This window comes from Anolis carolinensis, chromosome X (genome assembly GCF_035594765.1).
Source record: "Anolis carolinensis isolate JA03-04 chromosome X, rAnoCar3.1.pri, whole genome shotgun sequence".
Lineage (NCBI taxonomy): Eukaryota > Metazoa > Chordata > Lepidosauria > Squamata > Dactyloidae > Anolis > Anolis carolinensis.
The window spans coordinates 4170283-4188564 of record NC_085847.1 but is presented as its reverse complement, the minus strand read 5'-3'; the positions used below and the strand labels follow the sequence as shown (position 1 = coordinate 4188564).

The window sequence follows — 18282 nt, the reverse complement described above, 5'->3', positions numbered from 1 at the left end:
TGTTTCCAATGTGGGATCTATTGGAAGCCCTCTAATTCGGGCCTTTTCGAATTGTATAATTTTGCTGTCCGGAATTAAGCAAGACTTAGAAGACATTTCTCCTTGCCTTAAGGAGGATAACATTTCCACCTGCTTGCCCATTATAGGCTTGTGTGACGTGGATCTGATTACATATATGACATGTCTGTATCATGTCTGAGGCTGCATTGGTCGCCTTGGTGATGATCTACGAAGAGAGCTAGAAGGGGAGTGTGTCCCTGTTGGTTCTCCTGGACCTCTCAGCAGCCTTCAATACCATCGACCATGGTATCCTTCTGGGCTGCCTCTCCGGGATGGGATGAGGGCACTGCTGGTTATTATCTATAAAACCATAAATGATTGAGGCCCAGATTATCTGACAAACCGCATCTCCCTACATAGACCACCTCGCGCACTGCGGTCAGTGGAGGAGGTCCTGCTCTCGGTCCCACCTCCGTCTCAAGTGTGGCTGGTGGAAACGAGAGGGGGGCCTTCTCCATGATTACCCCCTGCCTCTGGAACACCCTTCCCAAAGAAATAAAAATGGCCCCTTCCCTTCTCTCCTTTAAAAAACTTTTTAAAACTCATCTATGCACTTTAGCTTATGGAGAAGAGGACTAGATCATCTTAAGTTACAACCCCACCTGGAAGCTGGTAACCCATCCTGGCTCTGCAGGCTTTTATAATTTTTAAGCATTTTAGTTGTTTAGATTTTATTATGGTATAAATATGGTTGGCTAGATTGATTATGTTTATTTAATATGTTTATCCAAGTTGTTTTATGTATTGTTTGATTTGGTTTGTTCGAATTATTTTTATGGCATTGAATGTTTGCCACTTTTGTTTGGCAACTGCCCTGAGTCCCTGTGAGGAGATAGGGCAGGTTATAAAGAATGTTTATTATTATACTGGTTCTAGTAGTCTATTATATACCCTCCATGACAATTTAAGACGGCGCTGAATAGACCCTCCAGAAATGCCCAAATACAGAGAAAGACTGTTCACCAATTTACTCCTTGCTGCTCAAAACTGAACCGTTGGTGGTGCTATTGTATAAGAAAGCATTTAGATGTCTCTTGATGTCAAGCATTTTACTTTAAAACCAAAGTTCAGATTTCCAAAGAGAAGATACACACAAAAACAATGCTCGGGATATTTATTTCTTTGGAAGAGAAGAAATCTTTCTTATTCCTACCGATAAGGCAATCAATGCATCCAACGTTTTGCTATATAAATTCAGATAACAATTCTCCTCCCTGCATCTCAGACCTGTTGTTCTAAGGCTTTGCCCAGCACTTGTTGTCAGTGCTTTTGACTTGCAATCTTCCTCTCAAGATGGGACCCAAGGCAACTCACTACATCGATGACAACAAATCCATTAGTAGTGAGGCAAGCAAGAATAGAAATGTAGCAATGTGAAAAATTCATCACTGTATAAAACATTTTATCTGTCTCTCTGGAGGATATCCACACCATCCTTCAAAAAACTGTTCTGATTTTTTTTTATCATATCAGAAGCGAATTGAGAAACTGCAAGTAGCTTCTGGTGTGAGAGAATCGGCCGTCTACAAAGACGTTGCCCAGGGGACGCCCGGGTGTGTTACCATCCTGCTGGGAGGCTTATCTCATGTCCCCGCATGAAAAGCTAGAGCTGACAGATGGGAGTTCACCTGTCTCACAGATTTGAACCACTCACCTTCAGGTCAGCAGTTCAGCCAGCACAAGAGTTTCACCCACTGCGCCACCGAGGCTCCAACTGTTCTGATGAGGATATTTTTAATAATGTTTTCTTATTTTTTCCCGTTCATTTTTGCCGCCCTCCACTTGTACACACTTTTCATGTTAACGCAGGCCCAAATAAATTATTAAAAACATTCTGTGCACATAGCGTGAAGGGAATGGACGCTATAGGATGCTCTAACTTTCAAGTAAAGACGCTGCTGCTTCTGATTCCGAGTTCTGATAAATAGACTCATTTGCATTTTTAGAAAATTGGAGTTGTGAATAGTAAGAACAACTGGTAAATATATGTAGACCTGTTCAATGTACTGCTTTCACGTGAAACAAAACATTGCCTTTCCTCCCTCCTCGGTTGGAATATTTCACACGGGGTCCATGAACTAAGCTGGTTTAATATAATCCAGCTGCAATCCCTATTTGCTTTCTGCAGTTTATTGTAGACACTCTGCATTACTGCCAGAGATAGAGCTACTTGGGGCTGAAATAGTCTATTCCTATGCCAGCACTCAGGCTATGCCTTGCAAAGGAAGAATGCACCACATGCTGTTCTACCTTATCTGTGCTAAAATCAGGATCCAGGCTGAGTGGGGCAAAAGGCAGAGCGGGAGAGAAAAACACAGCTAGTTCAGAATTAAGGGGCCCATGTGGGCCCTCCTCTTCAGGTTATATTGACTGCAGGAATGCTCTTTAAACAGAATTATTCATTACTTCCCTCACTCCAAAATGTTGGGCCGTATGCCTTTGCGCCAAAGGCCCACTGTGAGGATGTCAGTGATAATAATACTCAGTCTCGAGATACTAGCACTGTTCCAAAGCAAACAGCTTGGTAGGGGAAGAAGACATTATTCAACACAAGCACTTGCTAATGTGTCCACAAGTCATAAAAAAGGTATAAATATGTGAAAGGGTGTCATAAGAGGGAGCAGGCTTGTTTTCGCTGCCCTTGAAACTAGGACTAGGAGCCATGGGTTCCATCTGAACATTAGGAAGAATTTCCTGACTATACAAGCTCTTCAACAATGGAACTCTCTGCCTTGGAGTGTGGTGGAAGCTCCTTCCCTGGAAACATTTAAACAGAGGCTGGATGTTCATCTGTCTGGGATACTTTGTGATTTTCCTGCATGGCAGGGGGTTGGACTAGATGGTCCATGTGGTCTCTTCCAACTCTATGATTCCGGATGTTACTGTATCCCAACTCCCATCAGCTTTAGTCATGATAACGTCCAATGACGAGGAATACAAGAGTTGTAGTCACATCCAAGGACATGGCAAGCTATATTTGGCCCATGTCCAAATATACGTGGTCTAAAGCATGGTTGGAAGCAAACAAAGATCTACACTATATGGAAAGTATATTACCCTGGCCAACACACATTTTGGTGGCCCAAATGTTACCTCTATTTCCGGGTCTATGTGACATGCTGATTCCAAAAATGGCACCAGTTTTCTCCTGTCCACTCTAGTTTTTGAGATATAGAACAAGATATGCCGTCTACTAGTTGCTATCTGCTCACCCATAGAAAACCAGAATAACCCTATGTAAGAAGCTAGAACTGATGCTGTTCATCCAATGCAATTGTCTGAATCAATGTCCAAAATAACCTCAGGAGCAGGCCTAATAATCAAGACACCAAGGAAATGTTTTGTTGTCATTGGACTGTGTCACCATTCTATCTCCAATTCTTTGAAAAGTGACCATGGTGCCACCCCAGGGTCCAACGTTTCTCCTCTGCTTGCTCAGCCAGGCTTCAAATCTTGTTGCAGGAGCGGTTCAGGATGGCCCACGTCACCCTTGCAATTTGCTTCTGCGGCTTCCTCTTCAGTTGATTGCAATACTGATTATTCCATTTCCACCAAGTCAAGAACCTCCATCTCCTCAAGTCACAAGATGTCTCTCTATGGAAAATGGGATTCGGATAAATTATTACCTGCGCCTTATTACCCGACACTGATGCATGAGGAGCTAATTACAGAAGAGGTAGCATTTTTGAATGAACTTAAGGACACATTCAAGCAAGTCAGCTGTAACCAGTTCAGTCCTGAATCCTGTACACCAAACGTCATCTTGGAGAAATTAACACCGGGAGAAAACATGGGCCAAATCATTTATTGATTGCATTTTGTAGTGAGGCAAAAGTTGTAAAATAAGAACACAAAAAAGGATCATCTTTTTGAAAAGAACATAGAAACGATGTCTTTTTGAAAACTGATTAATTTCAGTCAACCAGACAACTCTGTTCCTTCAACACACAAAGGCGGTGACTTTCACTGTATCAAGAGAGTGATAAGCTGCATCGACCACTTTGGAGTTGTTATGGTCTGCCTCTTATTTTAAAATATGCTACAAAAAAAACCCTTTCCAGAACCTTTCTCTTGCCAATTTTGCATTGCTTCGTATTTGTTTGCATTTTCAGTACATGAAAAGAAATTAAAACTTGTACTGAACTGAATGTTCATTGCTTCATGGCTTATTAGACCTTGTATGTAGATTCCATCCTGGATCGACTGCCCACCAACATTATTGCAGTGACTCTGTTTTTAGTATTTATGGAAAGGGGAAGGGAATGTATTCTTACTCTTCATGTTATGTAAATCTGATATACTTCTGTAGTATTTCCCACCTTAGTCTTCTCCTGCCCCTAAACTAAAAAGCTCCAAATGTTTAGTCTTTCCTTTGCTTAATTGGTGATCCTCGGTCATGAAGGGACAAATGTTCTCGAGATTCTATTCAATTTAGCAATTCAAAAAGTAGGTCATGTCTTAGCCATGTTCACCCTCCATAGCAATGTTTTACACGTATCAATAGGCATCCAACTGATGCTTTAAAAATAGCAATTAAGTGCTTCGAGTTCAACCTAGACTAATACACAGAATGACATTTAAGGCGACACAAAATATGGACAGCACTAAAACTGGAAACGACACCACTGTAATAAAGAGCAATTGCACTGTTTTGGTAGATGCACGCTGTTTTAAAAAAATTTAAATACATTCAAGAAAGTTAACATGTGCTTTATACATGGCATCCCCACACTTTTTCAATCTCCAACTTGAGTCAAGGATGGAGATGTTCTGGCCCTCAAGAAATTGCTGGATAGAAGCTCCCATCAATTCTGAGCAACACCAACGATGGGAGCTGTGTAATAAAACACATTCCCAACCCTGATAAAAGAGATCCATTGTCACTTTTCAATGGCAATGTTTCACCTGGATGCAAATACACAAGTTATGAAGTTCGGTGGTTTTCCAGCCACTTTCAGTCTGACTAATCAAAAGATCAGATGAGCCAGGCTAACCAAATCCCACTTCTGATGGACACAAGAACAAAGCAACACAAACATTTATTTATTCTTTGATAATCCATTTAAGAATAAACACTTCCATGATCTAGTAAACTCTATTCATGATCATCTGAAACCAACATCTCCTGAGACTCTAGTGTAGTGGTGGGCAAAGCTGCAAGTTGCCAATGGTGAGAGATGATGGGAGTTGCAGTAGGACCACTTCTGGAGGGTCTCACATTGTGTACCTCTGGTTTTTTACATAGCATAGTCTATGTATTGAGGGAGGAAAGGGGCACTTGCCTAAGATCAGCAGAATCAATGAGGTGACCTTCTCAGAGCCAGATCTCCTTCACATCTTGCTATTAATGCTGTGAATATAGAACGGTGGTTTCCAAACTTGGGCTTCTAAGATATTGTGTGACTACAAATTCCTAAAGCCTTAGCCAGCCCAATCAGTAGTGAGGAATTATTGGAGTTGTAGTCTAAGAATATCTGGGAATCTATGTTTGAGCATCCCTGGCACAGAAGCTAAGCAGATAAGTAGACTGAATCTTACTTTTAGTTGTAATAATGTTGGACCACTGATTCAATGGGACTTACCTATATGTTCAGCTATTCTCAGCTAACCAGCCGAATTCAGGCCATTAAATGTGACAGACACAAGAGAAAGACTAAAACTTCAGTCATTCTTGAGACTCATGGAATAGTAATTTAGAAAGAGTATTTTGTAATCAGATTGAGTAAAGAAATGAAAAAGCCCTGGCAATGCATTCTTAGCTGCTCAGTCTTGTCCATGGACTTAAGTACAGAGGGAAAAAATTACATTGGATTTTAGGATTTCTCAACTCCCCCAAGCTCTTGGCACAGTCTAACAAATGAACAGCATTCGAGGAATTATCTTAAGCTTTCTGCAGTTACAAAGAACGTATAAAATGCAACAGCCACTATTTTCCAAGTTCCCAGCTTAAAGCACAATATCGCTGTAGAACACAACCATTCTCATTTACTCTGAATGCAAGGTAAAACATGTGCAAGGAATATTATTTAACTGTGTGTTGCCTGGAGACAACAACGAGAGACGGGATAGGAGATGAACAATGGTCGGAGTATTTTTCATTTAGCCTTTCCCAATTCTGCTGAAAAGATCTTGACACTTACTTATGGTAACTTGGATTGAGTTCAATAGGGCTTATTCCCAGACAAATGGTCGTAGGGTTCCTCTTTCGGCATGATGTCACTTGGGTGTTCGATACAAAGGAAGACTTAATACATTAGTAAACAATAGAATCCCCATGCAATTATAATCCCCAGATTTCCCAAGACGGCTGGGTTCAGGGAGTTCTGTCCAAAAAAAGCAACTCTGGGCAAAAGGCTGGAAGAGTAAGTGCTATCTTGCCTATGATCCCATGTATTGCAACACTAATACTTACATATAGTCACACACCAAAAGCTGCAAAGTGATACATACATTCAATCACCACAATGGGAACGAGGGTCCCTCTGTTTCAACTTCCCTTTTCAATGTACTCTCGCCTTGCTTTAAAAGCAAAAGGGAGGCAAACTGATTTTTAAAGACATTGTGGTCTCAGAAAGCGTTTGGATAAAACACTGAAGATCAAAGCATTCTATCTGTTTTATGACGTTTCTAGACCAATTCTCCTTAGCAGGGTTAGTGGTAAAAAGATAATCACCCTTGCCATAGACTCTTATCAGGGCTCCAACATACAGAGAGCCGCTTCAAGCACAAAGTGGTGGCCCTATTTATGTTGATGTTAAGGTGGAAATGACTGCATGCAATTCTCTGCATTGCTGAAGCATCAGTTAACTCCCGTTCATTTGGAGCTCTAAAACAACCAAGTTCTCCATAAGCAATGAGCACCGGTGGCATTGAATTAGTACAACATGATTGAAACTGAATTCTTCTTTTCTCTTACCACACTTTACATCACAAAAGTTAAATCCATCGTTTGTACAAGCTCTCTGAAATCAATGGGACTTAAGCAATTGCAATTAACAAGTTCCATGGATTTCATCAGATTGACTCAAAGTTGGGCTATAGCGCTGGATTTAGCTCACAATTCCATTTCCCAGCTGTCCTCGGTCAAAAACCCACCGCCAATGCAAGACATGATTATTCCAGAAACTATGTACATCCCACTGATAGCAAATTAAATATTGGTGCCAAGCAATTCAGTAATCCATTTGAAAGTTGCTCCTAAGAGGTGTGTCCTGTTTCTTAAGCGTAGAAAGGACTTCATATCCAAATTATTCTGTTTCTTGATTTTGTGCCAAAAATATATATATGAGGTTTTGGTGGTTGCCAGAGTGTTTTATGCAACATCATTGAACAGTTTACTCAGTGAAGACGGCTACTAAGCCTTCCCCACCCCTAGAGTTCAATTGCTTGTCCTCCTCTCTGTTTATCTCCTTATTTCCTAGTGACCCATTCAGACTGAAAGCTGTTAAATTTGCAGTTTGAACTGGTAGCTGCTCGTTTTCCATTGGTCGACATCTGCATTTAGCATGGTGCGCTCTGTGAAAGTGACGTGCCCTTCTGCATCAATGAGAATGACGGTATTTGTCCTGAAAAGGAAAAAAAAAAAAAAAGGAAGAATGAGATTATACAGTAGTGCCATGTAACTATTTCCCGGACTTCTTCCTTTATTTTTCTGTCCTCGAGCAATAGACAGAGCAACATTTCAGGCAGGTGGAGGGTCAAAAAGGAAAGAGCAAAAATTATTTTGTTCCTCCCTCCTGTTTTCACACTGCTGAATTTGGGCTCTTTAGTATTCCTTTGCTGCTGACTGAGCTTATTGATGTCAGTTCCAAAGAGCGCTTCAGGGGGATGTGTATGGAAAAGACACAAAAAGCCAAAAGGGAAGGAGAAGGTGAAAAGGTTTAATTGTCATATCCAGAGCAATCTTATCTGGCAATGGCAGAACTGACTCAAATGACATCCATTGCATTATATTTTCCCCACCTTCACTTTACAGCAGCTCACTTAAGCCTTCCTCTGATCTCAGGCACCAGTGCTAGTTTTCCCCATCAGAACAGTTAAAAAAATCATGTTTATTATCTAACTCTAATACAATATTTATTATAACTCTTTCTGCAAATCGGTTGTCCCACCTTCACTCATTTACTTCTCAGTCAATTCCCATCAGAGTAATGGAGCTCCGTTCACGCCAGTGTATTTACACCAGGGTAACATCAAAGGTTTATTAAGAAAACAGGGTGTCTTCTGCGTGCTGCAATAACAGGAAAGATTCTTGTGACAACAATTTGTTGAGGCGTGAATGGTTGTAGGCACGGTTCCACTTCAGCAGCTTTATATAACACATCGAGTCATCTTTAGAGATGTCACAAGGCTCTTCTTTTTCCTGCTTCCATGCATTACACTGACTGTTTACTTGCAGAACAAAACTGAAGCCTGATGATTTATTTACTGGAAGAGTCAATTCAGTCAATACTTTTTAGAAAGACTCTGGGGTCTCTTGGCATTCCAACAATGACTTCCTGACCAGCCACTGCCAGAAGGGATAGAGAGTTTCATCTATGTTGATGATCGTGCCATCACCACTCAAGCAGGGAGCTTTGAAATGGTTGAACAGAAGCTCTCCAAAGCTTTAGGTGCTCTTACTGCCTATTAGAGGGGAAACCAGCTGATTCCTAATCGATCTAAAATGCAGACATGTGCTTTTCATTTTAAGAACAGATAAGCACCTCAAGCTCTGAGGATTACCTGGGAGGAATCCCACTGGAACCTCCCACTACTGTAATGTCACTTCCAAGAAAGTCTGTTTTACCTGGTTCCATAATCTGGGCAACGCACGCAAATGGCTGCATACTTGTTCAGGATGGGGAGGACGCACTCTTTTCCCTGATCCTCAATGGCTGGGTCTGGCAACTGACTGGAGAGAAGTCAAACAAAAGGAAGGTGACTTGTGGCTGCTCTCCTAGCACCTGCTTTCCACTCTGTGCACCCGGAACACATACCACAAAAGCACACGGTGGGATAAGATGCCAGCAGGGCAAGCACAGAAGAGATGTTTAGGTCCAAGAAGGAGAACAAAAACGAGGCCCCCAACTCAACCATGTCAAGGTGCATACTATCCCAAGTCACCCAAATTAAACTGCCATAGGAGGTGGCAATTAGCTGTTGCAATTAGCAAGCTTGAATAGCATTTAGTAGCCATGAAGCTGCAAAGTCAATCGATGAGGGCAACAAAGGCAAGGCAACTTCTATGCAGATACCCTCCCTGATTGACTTTGCATTCCAATTTCTGAGTTTTAAAAACCATTTCTATTGAAGCAAGGCTGTGTGTCTTGCTGAGAGACATGTGTTGCCAACTCCTGTAGGGAAAGTTTCAAGTTATCTCTTTGAAGAAGCACAACTGAGTTTCCAAATAGTCCTAGTTTAACAACGGAGTGCAAGCTGAGTTGCAGATTACCCCAAAATGATATGAAAGGCAGCCTTACGGTTCTTGGTTGTTCATCACTTTGATGAGTTCTTGCACCAGATCTTCCTTTGTAAGGTCCTGGCTGTGCTGGATGACATCGGTGAAGAGCTGTTTTCCATACTGGAGTTTCTTCCACGGCGTATCCAGCAACGAATTGCTCAGGCCATAGACCCCTGTGGGGTGGGGTAGAGAAAAAAAATAAATGCACGCAGCAGATGAAACTCTTTATCATTTGAGAATGAAGCACTGACCACTATCTAAAACAATATTATAGTTGACCCTCTGTATACACAGATTCTCCGTTCATGGATTCAACTGCCCTTTGATGAAAATGAGTTTGACACCCCTGAACTAGAGGCAATGAATAAACTGTCAGAAATATTAAAAGTTAACTAGGTATTTTGAATTAAAAAATGTGAGTCAAGCACTGAAAGGGTTAAATAAGTTAGCGTCACCCTGAGAAGAGTGAGTAGGCCAAAGCCTGTTAAGAGTTAGTGGGCCAAAGCTAGTGTCATCCTGAGGAGTGGGAGAAGGCCTCCGTGTGAGAAGCTTCAGTGAGAGAAGCCCCAGTGTGAAGGCTGCTGTGTGAAAAGCTACAGTGTGAAGCTCCTGTGTACACTCAGTGTGAGAGGAGGCTCTGTGAGAGTGAAGCTGTTTATCTGCATGAGAAAGAAGCCCAGCATGGAAGCAGAGAAGGAAGTATAAAGAACTTTATTCGTGTTATGGAAACCTTGTTTTTGTAAATAGTGTAACCATATTATTTTACTACAAAGGAAAGCCTCCAAAGGAAAAGATAACATTGGTCTGTGTGTTTTTATTCTTTTTATCACTTTTGGCTACTGGTGCTGGGTCACGCTGCTGCTAATAAGTTACTCTACTGTACATTTATGGAGAGGGTCTTTTCTTAATAAGCCCACTCGCTCAACAAGATGATCATGATCAGTAGCCACTGAGAGACCTCCAGGAACCCCTTGAAGGTTGTTGGGGTAGGGGGTCTATCTGGTGATAGCAGTCTTTCCCTCAATATAGTTGCCTCACTGGAAGGAAGTAGAACTAGACTTCATTCTGGTCCAAGTGCAGGCTTTGAGGAAGGCACTGCATGCCTCTCTATGACACATCCATGCAATGTAGATAAAGGCTCCCTGGTCCAAAGTTGGAAGGCGTTTGAAAAGGCACCCAGCAAACCCAGGGCAAGCATACTCTCTATATACTTTCTATCCTGCCAGATAATTAGGTCATGGCAAAGGTATCTAATGGCGGAGACTTTGTTCTATACCTTTGGAAGCACCGTGGTTAAATCAGACCTCATCTCCTGAAAGGACTATGCAAATGGCTCGATCAATTGCACTTTGAAACACATAAAGGTCTGTCTCTCAGACAAGTTCCTTAATGGAGCACAGCAGCGCAGCCTGACAGCAGAGATCTCCCTCTTGCTTGCCGTGCCCTACATTTGCCAGCCAGAATCCAGAAGAAAAGGCGTTTGCGGCGTAATATAATGCAACCCTCCGACATGAGCAGCTCTCCCCGTGGAGCCCACGGTTCACAGAGAATGAGCTCTTTGTCGAGGCGGAGAGATCAGGGATGTCATGGCCAGATCCTCTGGGTACCTGATCCTTTCATTGCAGTCGTGTGCCACGGCGTGAATAAGGGAGCGCTCTTCTTACAGGGCAGAAGAAACGCATGCAAAAAAGGAAGCCAGTACGTTGAGCTTAGCACTTGCACATTTCCTCGCTTTTCAGAAATGGAATCATCCGTCCCTAGCTTCTGAAAGGCAATTATGAATGAGATTGGGTAGATGTTCGATCCTCTTGCTATTTCTAGACTTAGATTGGACATTTACAAACTGAGCCAGTTTTTCCAAATCCATGTGACATCCTTGTATCTGCTTATTTCTGAGGGCTGTTGCGTATTTAAAGAAAACAGTTAATTCTTTCAACAAGTTTCAATAGACTGATGCATGGATATTTATATCAACATGCAATAAAAATGAATAGCTGTTTGGACAAGAGTTCTTTCTCCCACCCTGCACATTATTCCACAGGTATATAACCCCCACTTGCCTAGTGTCCAGCAGACCTCACAACCTCTGAGGATGCCTGCCATAGATATGGGCAAAACATCAGGAGAAAATGCTTCTGGAACATGACCTGACAGCCTAGAAAACTCACAGCAACCCAGTGATTCTGGCCATGAAAGCCTTCGACAACATCATTTACCTTGTTTATATTGTTATATTGCTGTAAGCCGCTCCAAGTCCCCTTGGGGAGAGGGGCGGGATACAAATAAAGTTGTTGATGATGATGATTATAGCTCTATTTTTTAAAAAAGATTTGTTGCCTTCCATCACTTCTCTCATACCTAGCTCACATGGTCAATGATCATCAGAGTGGACAATACAGATATCTGGTGCGACCCAAGCTGAAGAAGGTCTCTGTTAACCAATTAATGATCAAAATATTCCTATCCCACCCTATGCTAAAATATCTCAAGCTGGCGTGCAAGTAAAATGAATGCAGTTGTTAGGACACAGGTAGAATGAGCAACAAAATGAGGCAGTGTGGTATGTTTCAAATGGACTTCCCAGGTTTTAGAACACGTTGGAAAAACTATGTTTTCTTTTAAATTGTTAGCAATAACTGTTCCATATTTTACATGTGTCCTCACTATGTTGCCAATGCATCTTCCATCACTGCGTGGAAGGCTTCTTAACGTTTATGTTACCTTCCTCATTGAATGTCTCTTGCCAAAGTAAAGTGCCCCCCTACCCACTGCACATACACACAGACCCCCATTGATTTCAATCAATCCCAATCCCCACAGCATTCTGGTATAACCCACCGGGATTTAGGAAGACAGGTTCTGGGTCTCCTTTGTTTCCATAATAGTAAATTACGTCTCCCCTGGTGGTGCTAAAAGATAAAAATAGAAAAAAAAGTTCTCCTTGCAAAGTGGCAACTCACAGCTTTGATTAAGTTCTAATTTCATGCAACCCTCCAAACAGCAAGACATCTTTCCCTTCAGTTCAGAGATCAACCAATTACTTATCTTCTTTTGCTTAAGAAAAAAATCAGATGAAACATTTGCGACAGCGACGCTATTTAAGGAGGCTGGTTAAGAAAAGGAAAGTAATTTTCCAGGATTAATGCAAGTCTCAAAGGGGAGGGGAAAGGTTGGTGGGGAAAGAACCCTCGGCAGTTCTGTAACTTGTGAGCTAAGAGTGGGATCCAAAGAGAGCAGAGGCTGTATGTCCGCATGCGGTCCTCTGCTAAGTCTCACTTCGGGTTGCAGCCCACTCACCCCTGCCCTTCCTCTGGGGGTTCTCAGGAAGTGTAAGAGGGCCCAACACTGAGGTACCCTTTCCTTCTCGAGCTCCAACACTACATTAATTTTTTAAAAACAACAACGTTAAGTTCTATTTATAGAATCCTAGAATTGGAAGAGACTCCAAGGGCCAACCAATCCAACCCCATTCTTTTGTGCTGGAAAACACAATCAAAACACTCTCAACAAATGGCCATCTAACCTCTGCTTAAAAACCTCCAGAGAAGGCAGCTCTACTAGATTCTCAGACAGCTCATTCCGCAGTTGAACAGCTCTGACTGTTATGTTTAGGTGGAATTTCTTTTCCTGCAATTTGAATCCACTGCTCCATTTCCTAGTCTCTGGAGCAGAAAACAAGCTTGCCCCTTGCCCCCTCCTCAATGTGACATCTTTTCAAATCTTTCAACACAACTCATGTCCCCTCTCAGTCTTCTTTTCTCCAAGCTAAACATCCAGGTCCCTAAGCCACTCCTCCTACGGCTTTGATCATGTAATCATTTTGCTTGTCCTTCTCTGGATGCCTTCTTGAATTGCTTTGTCCAGAACTGGACACAGGGATTTTTTCCCAGGTGGCATCTAACCAAAGCAGAATAGATCTCAACACTAGACTCCTATTGATGTAACCTAGAATCATCTTGGCTTTTTAAGCTGCCGCATCACAGAGTGTCTGCATCACAGAGTGCCTGCATGGGAAAGTTGAAGACAGATTTCGTGGGAAGTGAAATGACTTCATGGGTGTCTATTAATTGGCAAGTTGTTTACCTAAGAGTTAGTTCAGGCAACATAGTGTTCAAGGCAGAAGCTAGGCCTGAGTTCCCTGGTTCTTGTTTCAAGTCAAGGCTTGGTTTTGCATTCAAGTATCTTGGAAGCTTTCTATGTTCTTGTTTTATATTCTAGCTCAAGTTTTAGTACATATACCTTTGCTTGTGGACTTATGTTAAACTTGTGACTTTCTGGCTATTCCTGGACTATATTACTGTGGAATTCTCACTAGAAATTTGGATTACTGCCTGGTTATCACCTATTGTTGACCCTTTCCTGGATTATACATCTTCTATCCTTATTCTTGATTTTCCTACTTTTTTTTTTACAATAAACAGTTTGGTTATACCAGTGGTTCTCAACTTGTGGGTCCTGAGATGTTTTGGCCTTCAACTCCCAGAAATCTGGCTGGGATTTCTGGGAGTTGTAGGCCCAAATACCTGGGGACTCACAGGTTGAGAACCACTGGCTTATACTCTGGACTCTTGTATGGTGCTGTGGTCATAGGGGTTTCCAGGCCTGGGGTGCAACAGTATCCTGCTTTCCTCCTTGGAAAATTGAGTTCAAGAATCTTTTGAGAGACTCGGGTGGATAGAAACGTTCCAAACCAATAAAGTCTCAGACCATAAAGTCATGCTTTCTCTGTCACTTTGCCTTGGTTGTTTTCTGCTAGCATCACCAACATTAGTTTGATTCTCTGGGGGCACTGCTAACCATATACAAATTCAATGAGAGTTTTTTAAAAGTGCACTCAAAAAAAGAGCAAAAACACGAATGATTCAGGCAGCCTAATGAAGGGGCCAGGGCAAAATAATGGAAGTTCAGCCTACACCCAAATATCTGAAATGGACTGGGAAAAATTAAACTGCCCCCAAAGAGCGTGAGCCAACATACCGAGAGCTTTTAGTTCCCTTTCCAGATTTGGAGGCTTTCAAACGAATGGGAAAATGCTGTTAGTCAAATGTCAAACTTGATTGGAGTGGGACGGAAGGACGCTGCATTGGTCCTACTAATATAGCTTTGTTTTGAAGAAGCAAAGGGGAAATGGAAAAACTGCCATTAGATGGCTCATTCTCAAACCCCTTCAATTCTTCCAAGCGCTCTTGGTTTATTAGGCTGGACTTCGTGATGAGATCATATCACACAGTGTTTCACTCAAGCAATTGAGTTATTATTTACAGTAATAGAAAAAAAGCATTCCCCCAACCCACTGACAAATAAAAGTACATCTGTAGATGAGATTTTAATTATATACAGCGACATAGGTGCCTTTTCCCTTTTCAAATAAAATTCTCTTGCATTTCCCTCCCTCGGTTGGGCTTTACAAAAAGGTACAGCGGAATTGAATATGTAATAATAGTCCCAAGATTTTATATAACAGATGAGCAACATTCCCCGAATTTCATTTTGTTAGAGAACGGGTGGAGAGATACTGATAGACTGAAGCATACGAAAGTGGGCAAGGGAAAATCTCATCAAAGCAAAGAATAAAGCAATGGGCACATCAGCTGGCATTCGGTACATGAAGTCTAATAGGCAAAGCTATTTTTTATTATGTTTCCTAACCTACACGTAGCAACTTTAACAGAGGCTGCATTATATGCTTTTCCCTCTCTGGACAGATGTCTCTAACTTAACACAAACTTCTCTTTGAAACTTATGTACCTCACCTGTACAGTGCATCTTTCAGTCTTCATTGGGGGAGGGCCTGAAGTCTATTTATTATTATTATTATTATTATTATTATTATTATTATTATTATTATTACTATTATTATTATATCATTTCTATCCCGCTTTTCTCCCGTGGGTGAGATTCAAAGTGGTGTGGTAAGTATTAGCACTATTTACAGCAGAGCTTTCCAAACTGTGTGTCACTACACATTCCTGTGTCGGCTACATGCAAACATGACTAGAAACCTCTGAGAAATATGTGGGTAGATCAATAGGTACCACACCGGCGGGAAGGTAACGGCGCTTCATGCAGTCATGCCCATGGCAACATGACATAGGCGGCGTTTTTGAAATGTCCTCACCAAAGATAGTACAGACATTACAGGTTTTTTGGTGCCAGTTTTAAGACCGCTTCATCCAGCTGCTTGGGTATTTTCAAAGGACACATTGCCTTAGTCCACTTTCTAGTTTTGCTTCCTCTCCATTTATTGTTTGAATGAGTTATTTTTATTGCACCGAGTCTCAGAGAATGTTTTATTTATGCAGTTGGGGAATCCATTTAGAAGAAGAATGGGAGGGTTTAGAAATATTAAAGTGAATAAATAAAACATGTAAGAGAGCTGTGCTGATCACATCAGAGCTGTACCCAGTCTAACATTTTGTTTTCGACATGCCACTAGGAAGCACACGACGAGAACATGGGCGCAGCAGGTCTCTCCTGTTACAATCCCTGATCTCCAGTACATTTCATAGTATCATAGCATTGTAAGTGACCCTAGGAGCCATCCTGTCCAACCCCATTCTGCCACACAGAAAAAACACAATCAAAGCACCCCTGACAGATATCCATCCAGCCTCTGTTTAAAAGCCTCCAAGGAAGGAGCTTCCACCAGACTCCAAGGCAGAGAGTTCCACTGTTGAACAGCTGTTCTTATGGTCAGGAAGTTCTTGGAATCTCCTTTCCTGTCATTTGAACCCTCACCTCCATTGAGTCCTAGTCTTTAGGGCAGCAGAAAGGAAGCTCTTTCTTCCTTAGGACAGCCTTTCAGATATTTAAACATGACTCTTGTGTTTCTTCTCAACCTTCTCTTCTGCAGGATAAATAGATCCAGCTCTTTAAGCCGCTCCTCAGAGGGATTCATGTTCTCCAGACCTTTGACTCTTTTAGTCGCCCTCCTCTATATTACTAGAATGAGGCCATAGTGGCGCAGCGGGTTAAACCGCTGAGCTTCTGAACTTGCCAACCAAAAGGTCAGCTGTTCGAATCTGTGGGATGGGGTGAGCTCCTGCTGTTAGCCCCAGCTTCTGCCAACCTAGCAGTTTGAAAACATGCAAATAAGAGTAGATCAATAAATACAGAGCTTTCCAAATTGTGTGTCGCAACACATTCCTGTGTCAGCTACAGGGTGTAGGTGTGTCCTGCAAACATAACTAGAAATCTGAGAAATATGTGAGTAGATCAATAGGTACTGCTCCAGCGGGAAGGTAATGGTGCTCCATGCAGTCATGCCCATGGCCACATGACCTAGGAGGTGTCTACGGACAACGGCGGCTCTTCGGCTCAGAAATGGAGATGAGCACCACCCTCAGAGTCGGACTTGACTAGACTTGATGTCAAGGGGAAACCTTTACCTTTACTTACATTGTTATAACTGTTAACAAAGCAAACTATTTAAAAGTAAGATTGTCTGTTGTCCTAGTACTTGCAGAGGGACCTGAATATTCAGGAGCTGTGCCCAGATTTGAAAATCCCTACCTTATCCCAGAGCAACAAATCCCCTGCAACAATTCCCTTTCCCCCAAAAAAGTGCCTTCAAAAGAGGTTTGTTTGTCTTCTTCAATCATTCCTTGCTGTCTTTAAATTATCTCCACTGTTGGCAATTAGGTGGGCGCTACTTCTGTCAGCATGTAAAGAGTTGAAAGTATGGCTGTCAATTGCATCAGGAACACATTTTTTTTTTATCTGAGCATTATTAAGGTAACGTTAACAATATCATGTGTATGCACATAAAAGGGAAAGAAAAAAAAGCCAGACATTTCTCTTTCAATAGCTTCTTAGATTATTTTTTTAAAGCTCTGTCATCACAACTCCTATGGGGTATGTGCAGCGTGTTACATTGTAGGTATCTTCTTTTGTTCTTTCCAACATATCACTTTTGCAAAGCAAATTAAACAGGAACAACTCTCCAGTGGGCGAGCCTGGCTATCAGATCCCAGAGATTTGAACAAGGCTTTTGCTGGTGCATGCTGCCCCTTTGCTCTGTCCTTTTCAAAACAGTGGCAACCAAACCAGGGGTGTCTTCAATAAATATCTCCCATCTCATTTTTTCTGAGACAGGAAATGATGTTTAACAGCTTCAGTACATGCCAAGATCTTAAACCTTTGATTGGTGCTTTGATTAGTAGAATTGAGTTGGACTAGATGGCCCTTGGGGTTTCCTCCAATGATTCTAACAAGGGCACCTGTAACGAATCAAGGAAAACTTGTGTCTATGTGTTGTCGAAGGCTGTCATGGCCGGAATTACTGAGTTGCTGTGAGTTTTCCAGGCTGTCTGGCCATGTTCCAGAAGCATTCTCTCCTGACGTTTCACCCACATCTATGGCAGGCATCCTCAGAGGTTGTGAGGTCTGTTGGAAATTGGGTAAGAGGGGTTTATATATCTGTAGAATCATGTCCAGGATGGGAGAAAGAACTCTTGTCTGTTGGAGGCAAGTGTAAATGTTGCGACTGGCCAGCTTGTTGCAATTGGCCAGCCTTGCAACTTCAAAGCTTGGCTGCTTCCTGCCTGGGGGAATCCTTAGCTGGGAGGTGTTAGCTGGCCCTGATTGTTTCCCAGCCCAATTTCTCCTTTCAAGGACACCCACTGCCAACCTGTAAATGCAATTTATTAAATGGCAGGCCATGTTTGAAAATCATTGCCATTGAGATAATTGAGACAGCACAGCAGGTTAAACCACCAGCTTCAGTAAATCTTGTCAATCAAAGCTTGACAGTTCGAAGCCTGGGTCAGGGTGAGCTCCTG

General features: G+C 42.1%; 1 protein-coding gene across 4 annotated transcripts in view; it reads right to left on the bottom strand.

Annotated features, from left to right (window-relative positions):
* Positions 1-3849: 3849 nt before the first annotated feature.
* The window catches only part of tango2 (transport and golgi organization 2 homolog), a 56193-nt gene continuing 41760 nt past the window's right edge, over positions 3850-18282 (bottom strand). For 2 of the 4 annotated variants that reach the window (XM_062958372.1, XM_062958373.1), the window contains exons 6-9: positions 12341-12411; positions 9522-9675; positions 8849-8953; positions 3850-7625 (exon numbers count right to left, since the gene is read on the bottom strand). In XM_062958372.1, the coding sequence (XP_062814442.1) occupies positions 7505-7625; positions 8849-8953; positions 9522-9675; positions 12341-12411 (451 nt within the window). In that variant the 3' untranslated portion in view covers positions 3850-7504. Of the gene's footprint in view, positions 7626-8171; positions 8291-8848; positions 8954-9521; positions 9676-12340; positions 12412-18282 lie in introns of all 4 variants that reach the window. The other 2 variants (XM_062958374.1, XM_062958375.1) reach the window with 2 other exon arrangements.